The 21,115-nt window shown below is 43.1% G+C and overlaps 1 protein-coding gene and 1 non-coding gene across 2 annotated transcripts; one reads left to right on the forward strand and one right to left on the reverse strand.

The window, feature by feature from the left end:
* Positions 1–2,045: 2,045 nt before the first annotated feature.
* Positions 2,046–2,117, reverse strand: Trnat-ugu. The gene has a single exon. It is a non-coding gene; the product is annotated as a tRNA-Thr (tRNA).
* Positions 2,118–3,066: 949 nt separating this feature from the next.
* Positions 3,067–4,632, forward strand: LOC6536786. Its single transcript, XM_002097320.4, has one exon. It carries the CDS (start codon positions 3,186–3,188, stop codon positions 4,572–4,574), a length of 1,389 nt encoding a protein of 462 aa, XP_002097356.1. The 5' UTR covers positions 3,067–3,185; the 3' UTR covers positions 4,575–4,632.
* The last annotated feature ends 16,483 nt before the right edge of the window (positions 4,633–21,115 follow it).

The raw sequence follows: 21,115 nt of genomic DNA on the forward strand, positions 1-21,115 counted from the left end.
GAATGAATGAATGGGTGAATGCATGGGCTGCAAGTTCATAATTTCTCAACTCTAATTCCCAAGAAATTAGAAACGAAAAAAGGGGTGCGGGTGGCGCTTCACCGCTCACCAAAGAAACAGCAGATCGCAGAGGCGAGATTGAACTGGGGGCGTGCCCCGACCGACCACGCCCACCTCCGTGGCAGGCAAAAGTGCACAAACAGTTAAATGCGATCGTCTGCTCCGCGTAATTGCAGTCACAGAAACATGCAATTTAACTCGGCGGGAAACAATTGAATCCATGAATTATGAAATATTTTAAGTCAAGCAAAATGCCACAGTCAAGTGGGGCAGACACCTCCCTGCTTTTTCATCTTGGGCTAATTAACTAAGTGCCACGCACCTCGGAGTCTCAGCTGAAAAGCCGAAGAGCAAAAACCCATTTTTAGCTTCATGCATTTTTAATTCCTCTAATAGCTTTTGGCTTCTAGCTGCTCCCAGCCAGACATTGATGGACCAGAAAGCAGCCAAAAACCAGCAAAAATTAAAACACCAAAAATGCCGTCCTCTGCCGCAGCTGCTGGCCAGATGCAGATTAATTCCCGGCCCCAAAAAAGTCGCCCAAAAAAGTTGTCCTTACCTGGTCGCATCTGCGGTGAACTAAGCCAGCACAGCGCAATGTGTCCTCCATCAAAATTAATTACCAAAGGAGCAGGAGGCAGCCGAGCAGCAAGGCCAATTGTCAGTTGTGCTAAGCTCAAAAGTTAAAAGGGGGCGACGGCGATTCAGCCACCCCCTATCGGCCACCCACCACCCACTCCAAGCACCCCGCCCACTGGGGCTCATCAGTCAACACTTGCTCAACAGACTAAAATGATAAATTGCCATCCCCTTGGTCAAAATCACTTGGCTCTAAGCTGAATTTCAAGCTGAGTCAGCGAAGTGTTGCATACTTTCGGGCGCGTCTTATTCACGACCAATTTCGTTTGAATCTTAAGGCATCTTCATAAGAGCTAACTGGATTGAAGGAGAGGTCTTTATGAGATTGAAAGGACAACAACATAAGCATAAAATAAAATACCGAAGATTTTTATCCAATCTTTTTTTTATTTTTTTTTTAATTAATGCAATGAATAGTGAATTTACTTCTTTCCAAAAACTGCACATTTTTCAACATTCCCCAATCGATATATATTACCCAACTATACAGAGTTTCGGAATGCGAATATTTCGTTTTATCAATTTACTTTCGGCCAAACAATAGACCTGTAATGCAACTGTAACCCGTCAATCATGAAAGGAGAAAAGGAGTATTCCATGGCTGGAGCTTATGTGTGATTTATTGGCTAAAACCGTGACTTTCACCCGCGAGTAAAGGCCAAATTAATTAACCACCAGGCAGACGCATTGTGTGTTCGTGTGCTGGGCCGCCGCGGATCACTTTGTTGGTTTTTAATTAAGGAGTTGAATGAGAATCAAAATTGAAGTGATTTATGCCGCCGATAAATGCGTAAAGAAAATTGTCAGTGCTTTAATTATAAACAAATAGGAGGGCAATGAAGCCGCAGCAAGCATAAACAAATAATTAAAACCAGACAAAGTTCTGAAGTCACTGGAGGGTCGATTTTTATTCAAACGAATTTATGTCAATATTTACCCCCGACACAAGGATGTCAACTAATAGTCTAAGCTGGCGCTTCCTTCGGCAAGTCCTTCAGGACATCGTGCCACTCTTGTTTTCAGTGTTTACCCAAACCGCGAAGCTCTTTCGGGGGTGAAGGAACACTCATGATGTCCTGCCAGCGATAATGTCACACATGATTGCTCCTGGGTGGGTTTTTGCCCTCGGTCTGTGTGAGTTTTTAATTAAAAATGTAAAACATTTACTTTTGTCAACAGTTTGGCGGTATCCAAACTGAACTGAACTGAAACATTTTCGGGTGACATTTCGCTTTTAGCTTTTGCGCCTTCAGTTGGTTAACAAGGCCCTTAATCTGTGGACTGCTTTTAGAAGTTATATGTACACATACAATGAAATAGTATGCAAAAAGTTGAATCTCCTTCGATGCCTCCTGTGAGGATTGAACTCACGACCCCTGGTTTACAAGACCAGTGCTCTGCCACTGAGCTAAAGAGGCTCACATGAACGACTTGAAAAATAACCAAAATATTAGTTACGTATCGAGCATCAGTGGCAAGTTCCAGTAGTCAGAATTCTTAAAGATCTTTTCATCTTATCAGCGCAGTTGCCATATCATAGCACGATTCCCAGATAAAATCCATTCGAACCTTATCAAGATATGTTCACAACCATTCAATCTTCTTAATGTAATTGGTTTCAGGTACGGAAAAATGCTTCAATACTTCAGTTTTGATATAACATTTAGGTATGTGGCTTCATATATCCCCAATTTTTCAAGTTTCTGTCAAATGAAACATGACATCAAGAATTCAGCAAAAACATTTGCTACTGAGTTTCAATTTTTACAATATCTATTATTATGCGGTTTTTTTTTTTAAAGCGGGAACAAACCAAAACATGCACCACTTAATCCTTCCAGACGAATGCGCTGAAATAATTTATTATGACGCAAAACTTTTTTCCGGCCGCAGAGCAACGCGTCCGCTTTATCTCCTGTCCAAAAGAGCCAAGGGGTCTCGACTGGCATCCGCCAAAAACGATGCCCCATCAACCCAACCACCCACTTGGTGGGAAATCAAAAAACAAAAGTGGCACTTTTTCCAGTTAAGCCTCGGTAAAGAGCTTTAAAAGGTGCACCAGGAGCAGGACAATCGTGGTAATCTGAATGCCCAGTTAGCGCAACTTCAAAGGACTCAAAATCTGGTCATGTGGCAAAATCGAGTGAAATGGGTAATTTTGCGGGATAATTCCTTGATGGGAATGCCAAAGAGGGATTAACTTTTAATCGAAAGAAGGTCGTGCTCAGCGCTCTACTGAAATTTAAATAAATTGGGATGTGATGAACGTTTGAATGTAGCTCTTTTTTAACTTGACAGGTAAATAAATATTTAAGATGGTTATACAACCCTAAATAACTGATTGGATTGCAGTAGGCGGCGACTTCTAGATCACATTTGCTTTAGAAGTGGAATCTAAGTCGAGCAACTCACCTTAACTTCGCAAGGGGAAGTATTTTCTGTAAAAATTTAAAAACTTTAACTGAAGCCCAAGTGAATTGAGGACAATGCCTTTGGACCAAGTTATAATCGCCTACATGCGCAGCAACAACTGGATCAACGTCCTCCTGCTAAGATCGATTAACCTCTACCAACCCGTCCTAGTCGAGAGTTCCAGTGTGTCCGAGTTGATAGAGGTCAGCCCCAATGGGATCAGCTGGCACGAGCAGAACGTGGAGTACCGCATCATGGTGAACGAGTACTTCAATATTGGCACCAAGACGAATGGTGGCGAGGTGCCCTATTCCCTGGTCGAAATGCAAGGCAATCACGTGTCATTTGGCTTAGTTCTCCGGAGGATTAGGCACCGCGTTTTGGATGAGCTCACCATTGACGTGGAAGAAGGGCAGCTGCCATTGCGTATTCCTCCACACATGCCCTGTTCCCTGCACTGCAGCAACTGTGCGAATGAAATCATTGGACCAAGGCAGTATGATCGGATCCAGGAGGTTCCGATGACAACCATGAAGCCGCACCAATTCTTCTGCTCCCGCACCGGAATTCCAGTGTATCCCTCGGAGGAGGAGCTCTACTACGGCCTCAACTACCTGGTCGTATGCCCCGAGTTGGTGGGCAACGGAATCATCACCACACGAGGTCGTCGGCGCGTCCAGTGCTCCCGTTGCAAGCAGTGCGTTGGTGAAATTATTGCCAGAGATGTGGGTGTGCAGCTGTATGCAGATACCTTGCGATTTGTCACCTCGGATTCCGCGCTCGAACTCAAGGAGATCTTTGGCCATGTGACACCCACCCAAGTCATGATGCGCCTGATGAACGACGCCGAAACCTATTGCGTGGATCAGAGTCGGCTCTTCCTCAAGGCGGTGCGTCCAGATGGCCAGCTGCAGCTACTGCACATGCAGGTGGACACCAAACAGATGCACATTCTGCGCTCCGACTTGGGTGTATCTGACGATGTGAAACCCAGTGCTGACTTACCCCTGGAGGCCGACACCAGCAGCGAGAGTGACTTGGACATGAATCTAAGCGATACAAGCAGCAGCAACTCCGTTCCCCAAACAGGAATTGACGAAATGGCAACACCACCGCGGCCCACAACCCCCAAGGGAAGTCCTCCAAAAGCCGTGCAATATGTGCGGATGCGCGGCTTTCGTGGCTGGCGCGTTAAGTATCTGTTCTCCGGAAATGATCGCGATCTGATCGAAAACCACGATGTTATCGTGACTTGGCGCGAAAGAACCCGCCTTTTGCACATCTCCTACACGATGATGACAGATCTCTTGGGCGAGTTTAATGCGAACGAGAATCTGTTGGCCAGTTTGGAGAAGATGTCGCCACCCGTCAAGACCGACAGTCCCCGACACAGCTGCATAATCTTTGAGCCCGATGAGGAGTTCTATGCCAGGCAGGAGCGATTCGCCAGAACTTCTCAATAGAAATGAAGTTCAACATAAAAATATCATATTAAAATAAAGATTTTCTTGCATAAATTTATAATTGTTGTTTTTTTACATTTTATTTGTATTTAGCTTTAAATTATATTTACAAGCATTTCCTATATATTCCAAAGAAATAAGGCCCTTAAAGCTTTCATAATTAGAAAGACCCATAATAGAACCCTTTTATCCTTCGGTCCCAAAAATGTAATTGCCTTCCTATTGCATTGTCGAACTCCATAAAATGCTTGCCCAAATTTAAATGAACCCTTTCCCTCCTGCTAATTCTTCCTTCATATTTTTACAAGCAGCGAAATTCACGGCATATTTTCTTAATTGTCTTATTGTTGCTAATTAGTACAGATTTAATTGCGGAAACCCTTATAAATTTTCTAGACAACCGATGCGGTTTATGGCTTGCCTCCCCTTTTGCGAAACACTGACCACATCATTAATCGTTGGCTGGTTAACGAAAAACAATTTGTCCAAATAACAATTAAGGCCGGGCCAACGCCAAACAACAAGTGAAGAACCCTCGGGAAAGGACACTTCAACGCCCACCCAGCAGGAGGAGGCATAAGGAATCAGGAATCAGCATCGGGATCAGGATCAGAATCAGAATCAGGGGAATCGTTAACAGCATTTGACGGCTGACAGTCGGCTAATGAAAATCCGAGGGAGTGAAAGTGTCCAAGGATGTGTCGCAACTTGATTAATGGTGGTGCCCATTTTAAGTTTCATTTGAAATTTCTCTTTAATCGGCAAGTATTTTTATACTGAAGTAAAAAATACTTTCGGTACGTATGCATTACCTGTCCATTATTCTACATGCACTTTGTTGCATTGTTCAAAATGGTTTTCAGCTGTTTTTTCTGGCATTTTTGGCTGCCACAACAATGAGTTTCAAATTCGTTGGCAGGTGGACAGAAGTGCCTAATGGTCTGCGCCCCATTGTTGGGCAGGCTTTTGTGGTTCTGGATCTATGGAGAGTGGATGCCGCACTTCCTAGAAACCTTTCTAAATTAAGAAAGTGCATAGAGGTTATCGCAACGCTCGTTTAAGGGCGCATCATCCAGCAATTGCCAATAATTAACATAATGGAACCATAAATTGCGCTAGTTGAAGAAAGTCCAATGACACTGGCACTATAATTGCCATGGGGAGAAATGCTTGTGGTGAAAGCATGCGAAATTAATATTAGGGCAACGCCTCATAAATTAATTTTGAAATGCACCCGAAGCCGAAGCCCGAGGAAGAGATATATCTTGTGGGGTGGAGTGAAAGTAAGTAAGTAGATGTCCCCCTAGAAAGCCAGCCAGTCCATATGGCCAAACTCGCTCCACTTGTTAATTACCAAGATGTATGCGTGTCGCGCACCACAGACCAATTAACCCCCATTATGGTCAGCTGAGGGACAGCGCACTCACTCTTAACACTCCACACTCGTCCTGGACGAGGTCAAGTTCTGGTCCAAATAGAGGGGGCCGGTAATTAAGATTTCCAAGAGCACAAGAGCAGCCAACTGACATCCGTGGCGAGACGCAAAACAAACTCACTGCAGAGGGGCCAAATTGCTTTATGATGTTGCAGATTATGATAATGAACGATGCCATCTGGACCTGCACTTGGTACATTGACCAGGGCTATGTTGACACTTTAAGTGATTTAATGTTATTGTTTTTCCCACTGAAGGCACCCTCAAACGAGGGCATTAAGTGGTAAATTTCAATAATAATATATTTTTTCAATAGCTAGTAGGTTAAGCAATTCATGAGAAATCCATGATATCAGAAACCCATGGTACATTTCAAACTATTTCTCTTTCCAATCGAAAAGTTTCATTAAATTTGATTTTGGCAGACACTTTTTGGCTTATCATTTTCGAGCATCGCGTTATATGTGTGTCTGAACATTTTTGCCAGTTTATTGACACAATGGCCAACAAATAAATCCCCAAGCCCGGGCCACCGAGAATGCTGATTGCACATCTCTGTATTTCGCAGCCCAACTCCCAACTCCCCCTTTTCACCAGATTTCCTCACCCTGCTTTTTTGAGCGAATCGAGAGTGTGAACTGCCATTGAAATGTTTTTGATTGGAAAAAATTTAATTTCCTATACGCTTCACTCTGCTTATCGCGGCTGCATTGTGCTCCAAATTCGACACAAATAAAAAAGTTGCCCATTTTTTATGCCAACCTCCTGGCAGCGCAATTTTAAATTTAAATCAAGTGTTGGCCCAGCGGCGGATATCTAAACAGTTTTCTCTCACCGCATATGTTGTACACAAAAACCTCAAACCACAATTAATCAAGGCAAACGCTCTTGACAGCAAAAAATTCATTGACAGTTCCTTTTTTTCTAGTCTTCTGGTAAAAAGTTTCACATTGGCAGTGCAGAGCTTCAATTACAATTTTTCGATTTGCTGTGCGAAAAAGAGGATTTCCATTGCCAATGAGCGAAGGAGGGAGGTGTTCATTAAACGCTCTCCTTATAGACAAACCGAGCCATCTTTTTCCTCTATTTTGGCCAGCATTCAAACACATTCGTTTCACTCGTTCGCCGGCGGTCCTTTGTCCCAGGAACAATGGTGTAATGGTGGAACCGCAATGCTGAGCCGGCGCAGAAGAGTGAAATTCATTTTTTCCATTAAATCGAGTCGCTGATTGTGCATGAAGCACTGTGGGGAGGCGCAAATGTCAGGGCTCTTTGGTTAGATGGGGGCGCCACGATACCTGGATAGGTTGCCCCTGTCAAGGGGTACGACGCAGTCGAGTCAGTTTCGGTGCGCCACCTTCACCCCGGAAAATCGCATCGACATTCGAGTCCCAAGGGAACTGGAGGCGCTGAATTCGGAGGATGGATGCTCTTACTTTGGTGACATAAAGGAATGCTGATGAAAATAGGTATAAGATATACTAAAATGTTTTAAGCTATTTTGAAATATAATTTTAGTTCAGTTGTTGCGATACGTTTTCCTTAATGTAGTATAATGTTACAATTAGCTTGCTACTATATAATTTGTAACATAGCATAAACATAAATATACAAAAATTCCTGGTAGGAATTCCTGTTTAGCTTGAGAGGTCAAAGAGTATTTCCAATTCGCCCTTCTATCAAGTTTTAGGGCCATCTCGAAAACTTTTTCGCTCGAAATTCGATACACTTGCAAATGGCTTTTTGACAAACAATGACAGGGACCGACTCACCTACAATTGCGGAGACATTTCTTCGGTTACCTTTTTTCTCTATCTCAACTCGCTTTTGTGAGTGGAGTTTTCCCCTCGACGACGAACGCATTTGCAAATGAATTGCTTATTGACAGTTTGATGGAATGATTCCCCTGGCTGCCAATTGTCGATTTGGTAGACTTTTGTTATTCTTTAATTAAACGGTTTGTTCGGCAGAGAAAAAAACCAAAATGCACAACTGAAAGGGATTAATTTTGCGGTGAATGAGCTGCGGGCAGATTTTTATCTTAACACAGACGAATCGGGAAAGTGCAGAGCACAGTGCAATGTAGCACTTTTGGTACTTTTGGTTTGCATAATACCTTAATAATATTCTTTTTTTAAAATGGCCATCAAAACCCATTTGTCGCGAAAGTCACTTCCGGCTGAATGCGTTTTGCAGGACACTCGAAATGCCAGGCGACATTTCCCCTATCATTTCTGTGGCACTAATTGAAGTCGCCTCCAGCAATTACCAACTTGCAGGGCTGCTCACGTATGCAAAATCCATTAAATCACTTAAAACGAGCAGAAGAGCACATTTGAAAGCACTTCCAGAGCGAATGACACATAATATGACTACAAAACAGTTGCCGCGGAGATGTGCAGGAGTCGGGAAATTCGCAGGACACGCACTCGAAAGCTGGGACCGCCCCTTCCGATGTCGATGATAATGTAACCACACTCAACCTCTTGGAAAAATGCAAAAAAAATGTCGAATGAAAAGTAGAGTGGGGGTTTTTCGAACAGCAAAAGGGTTGGTCCTGACTTAAGGGTTTGAAGAGGGGGCACAAATGAAATTGTCACAGCCACAAATTTAATTACATCAGCTGAAAGGAGGCATCAGATGTGTGGCACAACTTAAAGCTGCCCATAAATTCAGGTGACTCCCCCAAATGTCATCCCCATCTGCAAATAACTCCCCCGTGTGTGTAGCAGCTCATCAACTGTCAAAATTGAAATCCCAAAAAATGTCACAAAATTTGACATGTACAAAAAAGAACGACCGATAATTCATAAACTCGTACGTATGCATGTTGAAATATGTCAAGCATGAAGAACTGATAAGCTAGAAATAGGATTGGATGGGATTCCATTCCAGAACCACAACGGCATAGAAAGTTCTAAAAAACCATCCGATTTATGTGGCATACTTTTGGGCCGGACAACACCAAACACTCAACTAACAACCAAAAACACCCGCATTTCCTCATTAACAAATTACAAAATACACCTGCGTTCCCACCCAGCAGCCCCTTTTCAATTAGCCTAAAACCCGTGCACTAAAAGTGCAGAAAAAATGAACTGTTTAATGCCTTTTATCCCACTCATAATTCGCATAATGACAGGACATCTTCTCCTTCCCCCACGCGGCAATCCTGTAATTTGGCCAGCAGACTGTCGGCGATGAGCAAACAACAGACGCAGCTGACCACTCCCGGATGCACTTCAACTTTCCACCCTGTTGCGTACAATCAATGGCCAGCACAAGGACACCGAACAGGCGAGCAGCCAAAACCCCGAAAAAAACCCGCACAGATACGGATGTATCTCCCTCGTCGCTGCTGATGCCACACGACCATTTCGACCGTTTGCCGTTCGCCTGTCGTCATTGCGTTCGGATTGTTGCAAAAGTGCGAAACCGCAAATGTTAAACGCAACACACAAGTCAATTCCGCCGCCGCCCGCCCAAAAGCCCAAAAAGCGAACCCACGGTGACAACCGCAACCAGGCCACAAAGCTCTTCAATTTGCTTGCCATCTATTATGGTAGCTCATTGTGGGATTACCGCAGAGCCCAAGCCCAAGCCCAAACCGAAACCCAAACCCAAACCCAAGCCCAAGCACAAGCTACAGTGAAAACCTCGTAAAACCACCCCCACCCAACGTGGATGCGGAAACCCAGAACAGGAGGCCGCACCACCGACGCGTTTGCGCCTGGTCGGTGAGGAATTGCTAATAAAAAGGGTGGAAAATCCACTTTGCTATGGCATTTGATTTTGATTTTTTCGACTCAGGGGACGGAGGACTTCTGATGGCAAGGATGAGGGAAGTATTCGACAGATAAAGTTGAGCGTCACAGGACTTGATGACTTCTGATGTCAACGGATAAGTAGCTAAAACAGGGTACTCAGAACTATGTTTGGTTTGTTCTGTTTATCCACACTATTTAATTAAAGAAATGCAAAAGAATTGCATGAAATACTATGTGAGTTAGGAAAGTTATTAAAAAAGAATACTTAAGGAAGTATTAAAAACCCAATGTTATACAAATTCAATATTTTCTATTTTTCGTATATCCTAAGCTTGGGTTGAATAGTATTGATTAGCATCTCTGGAGCATGAAATCAGATTTCCTTATAAATCCAATATCATTAAAAGTTCAAACAATGAGTGACTCAAAGGCAAAATAATTATCCGCAGTCAAAGTCAATGTCAATAAGCGAAAGCTCCTCAATTGACCAATAAAACCGTCAAAAGCTAATACCATCTGCACAATGTGAACACTCACCGAGACTGCGACGATGATGATTATGATTATGAGGCCGTTTTTGGGGGGGAGAGAGTAGAGGCAAGGATACGCGAACAAAGGAACGACATCCAGCTGGGCAGCTTTTGTGCAGGTCTTACAGGATTACACTCGATTACAGGATACATTACAAGTTCGACGGGTGGCAAGGCACCAGCTCGGTTTGGCTCACCCGCTGGGAATGATCAATCAAGTACGAGGGAAAGCGACGCATTTTCATCGCAGTTCAGTTGACTGAGCACGGTCAGTTTCCAGTTCCATTACAATCATAGAGAAGCCCAATGTTAATTATGAAATTGCGCCTCGGTTCGACTGGACGCCGGGCAAACAAATCATTCTGCAGCTACGAGTATATAGTAAGCTATATCAAAGAATGTTTTGCATTGCGGACGGAGCAGTTTCGACTCTGAGATCTGAGCTTAATGAAAACCGGAAATCCACTTGCCTCCCATCCTCCGCTGAACTGAAACACTCCTTTGCCGGGGAATCATGGCGTGCTATTACATTTGTTTGTGGCAAGTCTGTCTGGAGATCTGTTTACTTTAGTGCTTGCCATCCATTTTTTTGTGTTCCTTTTTAGGCGATTAATTAATGCAATTAATCTGCTGGCTGAATACAAGACTTCGGTACGCAGCAGTTGACTCCTTTAACTACACTTGATGGAGTTGTTTGGGGGCGCACTTGTATTCGGTATTCCCCGTTCGGGGAATGAGTGTAAATAAATGGTTAAGATTAAGTTGAGATTATTGCTAATCAAGGAATTCATTAAGCCTATAAACGAAGTTGCACAGAAACTACACAAATATCCCTGTGCATGTGTACAAATGAATTGCTTGAAATATATCACCGAAGGGAAATGATTCATATTCTCATAAAATATGCATCTTTTATAGTTTTCCCATTAGTATAAGTCTGTTTAATACTATCCGATTCGAAGTGAACAGTCTATATATCTTAAGAAACCTCCCTAGTTTGCATTGAGTTGGGTAGATGGCTCTATAAAAGCCAGTGGAAGTCACAAAAAACGAATGTCCCAGTCGTATTCATGACACTCGCCGATTGGAACTTGAACAAATTACCATATTAATTGCTACTAATTAAAAATTCATTAAAACACTGCACTGTGGCTTTGGGCCAGGACCGGGACCGGGAAACTGAATGGGAGCAAAAGCCAGGCCAGACCGGAGCCAAATCGGGCAATTTATTATGCTTTGTCATCTCGGTGGACGGGAGCCCGTGTGCGCAAATGATAATAATAAACATTTTCATTTTCAGAATTTTCCAACTTTTATCGCTGCGCAATCAATGAGTTCGAGTTCATAATGTGCCCATCTATCTGTGTGTACTTTCAATTAGAAGCCAACTCCACAGGCCGTTGGCAAGTGCCAACTAAAATATGCAAAAACATTGTTCCCTCCTCCCGAAACTTTCAATCCCATCGATTTGTGGTAGTTGCTTTACGGCACATTGCCATCCATGTTGGCCGTAATTATGAGCTCCGAGTTCTATGTGCCACATCCCCTTCCCCCGCACAATCACCTGTAACATCTGTGTGCCCTGTGGCATTGGGTCGGTGTCTATTCAAGCCATAAATTCCGGCTGTGTGGCACATTAATTAATTTGGTTTTGTACGCCATTTCGAAAAGGATTACTTACCGCTGTCCTGGGCGTGTAGGCATGTAATTGATATGCTTCATCTTCTCAAAATGAGTGGTCACATGTGATAGCTCTTTTTGTTTCACTAAAATAATGGGTGCTTTTAACTCCCAGGAGTGGCAATATAAAATTTCAAAAAACTTTAAGGGGAACTAAATAAGTACCGAGTATTAAATGGAAATGGATTTACAAATGTTTCCTAAATATGATATGATACATTCTTATTATTATATAATCCTATATTTTTCAAAATTATTTTATTATCTTTATCTTAAACTTTGTAATTAAGGATCAAACTTGTATACTGCAGGATAGCTTTTTCTTGAAACCCCTGATGATTTCCCCATCTCCCACTCAAAGAAAGCACTTCGTCCCAGCTGCGCGACTGCAAAGTTTGTGACATTATAAAATCTAATGAACAGAAATTAATTTGCAATAATAATAACTCAACTAACGCGAAACATCAGGAAAGAGTTGCCACAAACAGGAGCACTCGCACCCAGGGGAACGGATTCGGTTTTATTTTACGATTGCAACACTCGCTGCCATTTTCCATTTCCCATTTTCCCCTTTACCGCCACTTAGCTGCCTTTGAAAGAGTTTCCGCTTACAATTTGCATAAAACTCGTTGCCGACGTCCACACAGATGATGGCGTTAATAAGCGGGAGTCCAATTTTAGTGGGTGGACTGGGTGGATTGGCCAGGAGGATTGGGATTTGGTGGAGGCTTACCTGTTGCCCGGGCCTGCGACATCGATTCCAAGCCACAAAGCCGCAAAGCCGCCAAGCTGCCTCGGCTCGGTAAATGGATCGCCCTGTGAAACGCGGTAATTGTGTGTAATTAAATCCAACTCTGTAAAACAAATGACAACACTTTGTAGACGGACAGCTGGAGAAGGAGTTATGGTTGGGGGTCTTGTCGGTCTTGTGGGTGGTTAGGTGGTTACTTTGAGGTTGCCAAGACACAACCCTTTACCCTCAGCTCGCTTTTTGGCAGCGCCTTGTCTTAATTATGTAGCGTGAATAATTTTTGCTCTTTGTGCGGTTTCTGTTCACGAGTCATTGATATTATTTAAAATTTCTCTTCCAAGGGAGTCGCTTTCTACGCGCATTAATTAGTGAACTCTTGGTATGGTGTGGTATTACAAAATGAATCTTCCTAGAATTCCAGAAAAGGTCATTTACTTTGAGAAGAGTTCTTCCAAGTACAAAATGTATCTTTATTTCCCCAGTTACTGTTGAGGCTCAATACACACACATATAGAAAACAAACTCCTTTTCAATTACTTTGGCGCCACATTTCATTTGCAGTTTGGCCAACAGTAGCAACCACATAACTGCCAGCATTTTTTACGTGTGTCGTGTGACCATTTTAGATCTCTGTCCTCAACTCTTTTATTTGCATTTGTGGTAACCATGTTTTGTCTTTTTATTTCTTGGTTTGCTGCATTGTTGGCTTTGTTAAAAGAATGCTTCTGACAAGCAATTGCGATGCTAGGAAAAACCATTTGGCAGTGCTAACAGAAAGTGGTTGGCAAGAAAAGTTGAGTTGAAATGGGACGAGACGGCGAATAGATTTCGGTTAGCCGGCTCACAATTTTGTTATTGGCCTGGTGAAAATGTATTCACTGATTGTTGGCCCAAACCCACAGAAACCAGCTAGAGTCAATCTTGCTGCAAATGTGGCTGTTGCAGTGCTGCTGCAAATGCTGCCTATGCAACTGACTTTGTTTATTTGCGTGGGTGTCGCAACTGATTGCGTACAATTCGAAAGTTGCCAAATTTGCATTTAATTTGATTGAGCTTGCTCGCCAAAATGTTTACAAGTCAAAGAAGGTGCTAATGAGTGAACAACGAAGTGGGTAGAAGTTGTGGGTGTGGAGCGATGTTAAAGTTGTTATTGGCCTACATTGCTATTACTTAAATGGCAATTCGAGTGCCATGAAGTGTATCGTATAATTTTAGTTTTAGGGGGGCTTATAAAAATTGGGATTTTATACCAAAAACGTAAATATTAATGTTATGTAAGTAGCTTTACCAATAGCTGTGTGCATTGAATCACAGTTCATAATATAATAACCTAAACTGGCCTCTACATTTTAAAGATGCAGCCTGTAGTTTTCAATAGACCGTAGAAGCACTCTGCAGGCAGCTTAAAAGTAATTGGGTTTCTCTATTTGTAACCCGCCTAACTCCCAATATTGTTGCAGAAACGATTACGTTATCTCTTGGCTACAGCGACCTGGTCGAGTGCTGTAATTAACCTTGGCGCAATGTGTGAAAGGTGGTGCAGGGGGGGTGAACGGGTTGCGACTAATCCTGAATTATTATTTTTGGCAGTAGTAAGGATGCTTAATGGTTTATTTTCAATTTACGGCCAACAGCTCGCCACACGGACAATTAAAAGGGCTCCTTGCCACCCGCCCACAAATCTTTTTCCAGCCGGAAATGCTTCCGAATCATTTGCATATGAATTTTCAACCTTTACGCCTCTAGTTGAGCATCCAAATTACTGTTATTATTATTTTCACTCATATGGCGAATGCCAGAGGGTTGAGCGGTGGCCATTAAAAAGCCACAACGACCTTTGGCCGGGAGCACTTCCGTTCTCGGATTTTAATTCTATTAGAGGGCCGAGGACGTGAGACAAGGCCGCTTATCGTGGGTGCCGCACACACCCACTTATGCATGGCTAACCACCCATTCACCCACCCGCCCACTGCTGATCCCACTCCCGAGGTCCCTGTTCGGGCGCCAAAAAGGTTAAAATTATAATTTGCGGCTTCTGCTTTATTACTCTCCATGCACACACGAACACACTTTGAAATGCCAAACAAAGTTCGGCATTTTTGGCAAGCCGCGACCACGATGTTGACACGCTTAATTTCTTGGCCGCATTCATAGCATTTGTTTACATCGTTTTAGCCCGCTTTGCCCGCTTCACCACCAAATGGAGCTAAAGACAAAAGGGATTTTTAATGGCTTTTTTGGCGCTTGGCTTATCAGCGGCGGATATCCTTGGGAGGTTGCTTGCCACAAAACAAATAAAGGTTACTTTGCCACTAAACAACTCGCATGCTGCTCTTTCGCCCGCTGTTTATTTTGTTTGCGCTTCTGCCCCATGAAAGTGTAAAGTTTTCCAGTTGTTCGAGGATAAAGCGTGCGATAAGCGCGCCTCGGTTTCGGTTTGAATTATTTCGTTGCTTTCCTGTCCGACGGGAAAGTCTAGAGTTTTGCGAGTGGTTCGGGGTCACCATCAGGTGATGTGGGGTTTCCTGGTCTGAGCTCTTTAAACTTATGCACACATGTTGAACTTTACTTAATCTATCCAGCCATTATGGTGAGCTATCTCGAGCTAATGGAAATTCTTAAAAAAATATTAAATACTTTTTAATCTAGTTACGAATGCTGATCAAGAACTTACTTATGGATTAATACAATCCGGTGCTTTGCCCATTTCCTTGCTGAAGCACAGCCTGGCAAATTATAAAATCCCCCACCACAGCCAAGAATAACAAATCGTCAACACATAAGACAGCATTTAATCTTCAACAAATTGCCGAGACACTTGTACAGACAGCTTAAATAAATAGTACGCGCCTTCGTCAGTCGACTGTGGATGTGGATTCCTCCACCTTCAGTAGATCTCTCATCTGCTTCAGCTTCAGAGGGCAATCTGTCAGAGGAGCTGGAACTGAAATACTGAACTGAAATACGCATCGTGTTATGCTGGAAATTTTTGCTAAATCGTTTTTTATTTTTCCCCGCCTGCACCCACACTCCCCCAGCAATTTCTCCCACTGATGGTGGCTAAATTTGCATTTTAACTCAATAAATTCACTTTGCATGCTGCAGACTTCACTGGCTGGTTGGTTGGCTGACTGGCTAGCAAATGCAAAAGCAAAGGAAAAGGCAGCACAACGGTGTTGTGCTCTATAAATCTGTTAGAGTCTAACGACTACAAGCTTCTGACTGGGGGAACAGACGACTTGGTAATACAGCCCGCGGCAGCTAAGTCATTTCCCAGCTACTGATTTGCTGCCTTCGAGTGGCTCCACGAATCCATCGCCAGCTTATGGGATTACAAGAAGTGTGAGTGGATAAATAACTCACACCAGGCACTTGCAGTGGTCCGATCCACCTTGAATCACACCAACTCTTGGCTTACCTTTGTCGCCGCCTTGGCCAAAATGGTCCGGGGCGATATTTGCGTTATTTACGATTATTTACAATTTCACAATTTACATGTGCCAACTCTGTGGCAGCCCCACCCCATCTCCCCTTCGTGCCACGCCCCCTCTTTATGTCGTACAAGCGGCAACATCCTTCGCCTTGTATCTTGATATGTTGATTCTTCTCCGCATTTATTTATATCACAATTACTCGCCTTTAACTGGAGGATTTGCGATGTTGTTTAGTGGCGGATAAACTGTTTACCCAATGGTTGGGATGGGGGTATAGGAATTTATTGTGGATTATGCGATAGATTGGATATTGATTGTCTACAAAAAACATTGGTTTTGGAACCGCATTGTTGAGCAAGAGAACTTAAGTCTGATACGTTTAATAACTATTCAAAGCATTAGAATTTTCTTGGAGAGATTAAGTTCATGTTTTGATCCAAGTAATCTGTTTCCCACCAAACTTCTGAACTTATTTGAAATAAACTCTTTCAGTTTTATGGATGGGATTAATTCGCACATTTGGCTGGTTCTCTGTGGTCCATTTCAGTTGTATTTATGGCACAATAAGCCGAAAGCAATTATATAAAGCACACACACTACACATTGTCCCAAATCGGAGGACCCCATGCCAGGCACAACCACCTCGACACCACCGATGCCACAAAAATACCCACTCTGGCGACCAGTTTACACTTTCTGCAGCTCGGGCACAATTTATGCACTGCTGCGATTTTTGGCCGGCGGCATTTTGATTATTGAACCGAACCCGAATCGCAGGCCCGATTCCGCTGCAAGCTGCAGAGAAACTTCTGTGCGGATTGTGCATGTGGTATGTGGTATGTAGTGTGTGGTGGCTGCAACCACCAGAGGTTGCAACTAATTGAATTATTAGCAGCCGAAGCTTGGGCCTGGGCTATTGCGATTGGGATTGGGATGTTGGGTTGTCTGCAGGTCTGGATGTCTGCATCCCTGGCTCTGGTGCTCTGAAATTATTGCTGTTGCCGTGGTTGACAAGGATCAGTGCCGACGCCTTATTTGTGTTCTTGCTCATTGCACCGGACCCCAGATCCAGAATCCCAGATCCCAGTCTTCTGCCCTCCCGTTGACCTGTCTCTGCCGAAAAACCCAAGGCCCTTGGGCAGTGGGTGGCCAACCTCTAACAAGCGGGTGTAGTTGCGATTCAGATTCGGATTCAGATTTAGATTTGGATTGGGATTGGGTTTGGCTTTGGTTGGTTGGGTTCTGGTTTTCCATTGGGAGTGACACCGGAACGCCCTGCCCCGTGGCATTCTGCCCACTCTGCAACATGTGCACACGTATTGTTCTTGTAAATCATTGATTAATTCCTACGTTTGCATATGATTAGGAAAAGTCGTTGGGGGGAAACTGGAAAAGATTTTGAATTTGCATTTTGACTTTTGTTGGTGGTGGTTGACTGAACACGAACCGCTAGTTGAGGTCACAACTGGCAATTAGTTTTATGGTGGGTGAAGCGACCTCAAGGAAAGTTGAGGGCTATAAGGTGGCAGGTTATTAAATCAACCGAAAAGGGTGAAGCAAATTATTCCATTTTACGGCTCGACACCAATTTGGAGTGGTGGTTTATAATAGTTTTGAGAAAAGGTAGATAAGTGGAGGATTTAAATACCTAATACTCATAACTATTATTATTTTAAAGATTTCCAAGTAGTGTAATAATGCCCTCTTTTTAATCAAACTTTATTAATGTGGCCATGACACAAAACAACCCTTCGACCATCAACTCTCTACAATTATGTTCATTGAAGGATCAAAGTCACACTGTCCTGACACTCGGGGTTTCTGATTTCCCTCTCATCAGGCAAATGTCATGCGTGTCAGACTGCCAACAATGACCAGAAATGTCCATACTTATATGTAATGTTTAATATCCATGTGACTCACTCACTCCTCGGAGACGTGGAACTTTTCAATGAAAACTTGGTATCTGAGTGGACGAAGTTTGCTTACTTTGTGCAAACTTTCGACCAAGACCACAATGCAGAATGCACAGAATTTTCATAAACTTTGACACTTTAGCTTCTCGTGGCTCAAACTTGGTCATTGGCAAACACATCTAACAATGTGGGCAAGGTACATAGGAACATATATACTCATAACACAGGGAAAGAAACCAAAACTGGAGCAGACTTCTGCTTTCAGCAGTAGAAAATGTCCTGCGCTTCCGCACAATTAGTTTGTTCCTTGCCGAGGCGACACAACCCGTTCCCCCAGTTTTTCCGATGGCAATTTGCAAGGTGCTAAGCGCAGCCCGAAGAACAACAAATCACTTAGCCCTAATGGCTTATGGTGAAAGTGGTAAGAGTGAGGGTGCTGCATTTAACCGAAAAACCTCAAGCAGTTAAGCGTCGTAGAGGAAGCTGTCAAACGGTTGTCTTTTCTTGTCAGCGTCATTTAAAAACACCAAAGTAAAAGCTGATGTAGATCGGAATACCCTATTAAACCCACTATTAAACTTGAGAAAATAATAATATAATATGAGCATTTGTTTGATTTCCCAAGCAATTGGAACTTTCAATAGAACTGTTTAAGAAATCTTAAAAACAGATTGATTCTCGTAAGTGGATAAGTGTAATTGTTATAATTTAGTTAAGAGAATATGTTTCTATTGAATTTTACTTAACTATAATAATCTGTAATCTATTCCTAATTACTAAGCCTGTCTGAAATAGACACATATCCAAGCTAGAATAAGGTATGATCTGAAAGTGGAGCGTTGCACGACGATGCCAAAGACTGAGCTCCGCTGACAGAACCCATCTCCTTCCTCAAAAAAGACCCCCTTTATAATGAGCGACCCAATTAGGCAAAGTGAGTGGCGGTGAGAGAGATGCATATGAACCACAGAACAATTGAACAATGTGCAGCCAGCTATTAACCAAGAAACCTGCCACGCCAGCCAGGCATCATAAAAGGCCATAAAAAGATGATACCCCTCGGTGGGGCAGGGAAAATGACTTCCTTATGCGAAGGAAAAGACGTGAAAAGCAGGCGCTTAACTGCATAATTGATGTCATAAACGTTTATTTGCTCTGAAAAATAGATGGGAAGTTAATACAGCATTGGGATGGTAGGCATGGGATGTGATCTTAAATTTGCAGTGATTAAAGCTCGTTTGAAAATTATTTTAATTTCTATTTAATTTCGAAATTTGACTAACCATGCTTCCCCTTCATTCCACCCATTTAACGAAATCAAACTAGACACTCTCCCTCGTCACCACAACATGTGCTGGCCATTTAGCAAGCGCCGATCAATTGCACATAGTTTGTCCAGCTGTCTGGCTGTCGTTTGTTTATTAGATTTGTCAATGCAACAGTTTTTTCTGTACGTTCTACCAGGACAATTGAGGGAGGTAGCACACTCACATGGCCATAAAAATCATTGGAATTGCAAATGGATGGTAAAAAATGGGAAAAACTTTCGGGCACGACAAATGCGCCCTCAAACTTGTTGGCGGTGTCACATGCAGGCGATGCGTATAAATTAGAGTCGCTACCGAGAGGCCATTGTGCGGCATCTTAAATGTCAAAAGTGACACCCCAGCCTTGCCCCGGCTTTTTGGCCTTTGTCCAGTGCACCTGAATCCTGAATCCAGAAAACCGAGTCCTGAGTCCTCAGGCACTCGGCACATTTGGCTCAAACTGCTGGCGAAAACAATAAATTTCCCTTTTGCAAAGGATGGCAAAGAGAGGAGGACGCGTACATGGAACTACTCATTGTAAGCACAACCACCGAGGGGCGGTGACCAGCGGGAGTGGGGCAAGAAAAATGATGACCACTGGACGCACGGGTGAGCATTCACCCACTGCCATTCGATTGCATAAAAAACAGCGTTACGACCAAGGAACAAGTTGCTGGCTAATAAAAAGAGGATGGAATGGGCAGGAAACCCGGGGACAAACCAGTTTCAAATGCATTGCAGGGGAATCCCGAAAATGTGGCCGGGGGTTTAGGTCACCATTATGTCCAGGTTGAGGGTGTTTAAGCGGAAAAGGTAAGTGCCATTGAGGTGGCTGCTCTTGCTGCTGCTGTTGCTTTTAGTCAATATCTCAGGCATTTTGCAATTTTTCTTCATTTTTTTAGCACTCACACATCGGCACGGACATATGTGTAAGTTACCCGGAAGTTAAGCTGTTGTTTATGTGTCATAATAAATCATGTTCAATGCACACGAAACAATTTCACCTAAGTGGGTAATGGAAAATGCCCATGTAGCCACTTCTTCCGATTCCTTACTCATGAAACCCCAGAACTGAGTAGTTTTTATGGAGCTACTGATTAAATGAAGTGGGGGATGCTAGTCCTTGTACTTACATAAGATATGGAAAAGTTTATTCAAACTTGAAAAATGGAATTTCTTCTAGCTAGAGTGTGAATACTAAGTAATTCTTAAATCAAAATATTGTAAAACCATATTCTGAAGAACTGAAATGAGGCCTTTTAAAAAAAGGACACATATCCTCTAGTTAAATCACCAACAAGTAAGCGCCGCAGGACATCACAAAATTATTTAATGTATTCACATAAGAGCACCCACAAATCCCAGTTGACTTTTTTTAAACGCTTCTAAATGCAAATAAAAGAAGTCACTTAAAAAATTATTCAGCCCACACTTGACGCGCAGGCGACAGGGGACATCCTGCGGAATGGAAAAATAAATGTGTTAATGTTCGCCCGAAACGCTTTTCGAATTCATGTCAGTTTCGCTTTCATGAGGTAACGAAATTCACAAATTCGCGGTGGGTGATTGCGTGGAGGGGCACGCGTGTCACTTACAGTGATTCACTGGGAATGGGTCTGGAAATGGGAATGGAATGATTCCCGGGGGAAAGGTTTGGGTGGAGGAGAAGGTTGGGCTTCTCCAGCGCAAATGACATCTACGTGGTCTGGTTCCAGGTTGGG

This window comes from Drosophila yakuba, chromosome 3R (assembly GCF_016746365.2).
Source record: "Drosophila yakuba strain Tai18E2 chromosome 3R, Prin_Dyak_Tai18E2_2.1, whole genome shotgun sequence".
Taxonomy (NCBI): Eukaryota; Metazoa; Arthropoda; class Insecta; order Diptera; family Drosophilidae; genus Drosophila; species Drosophila yakuba.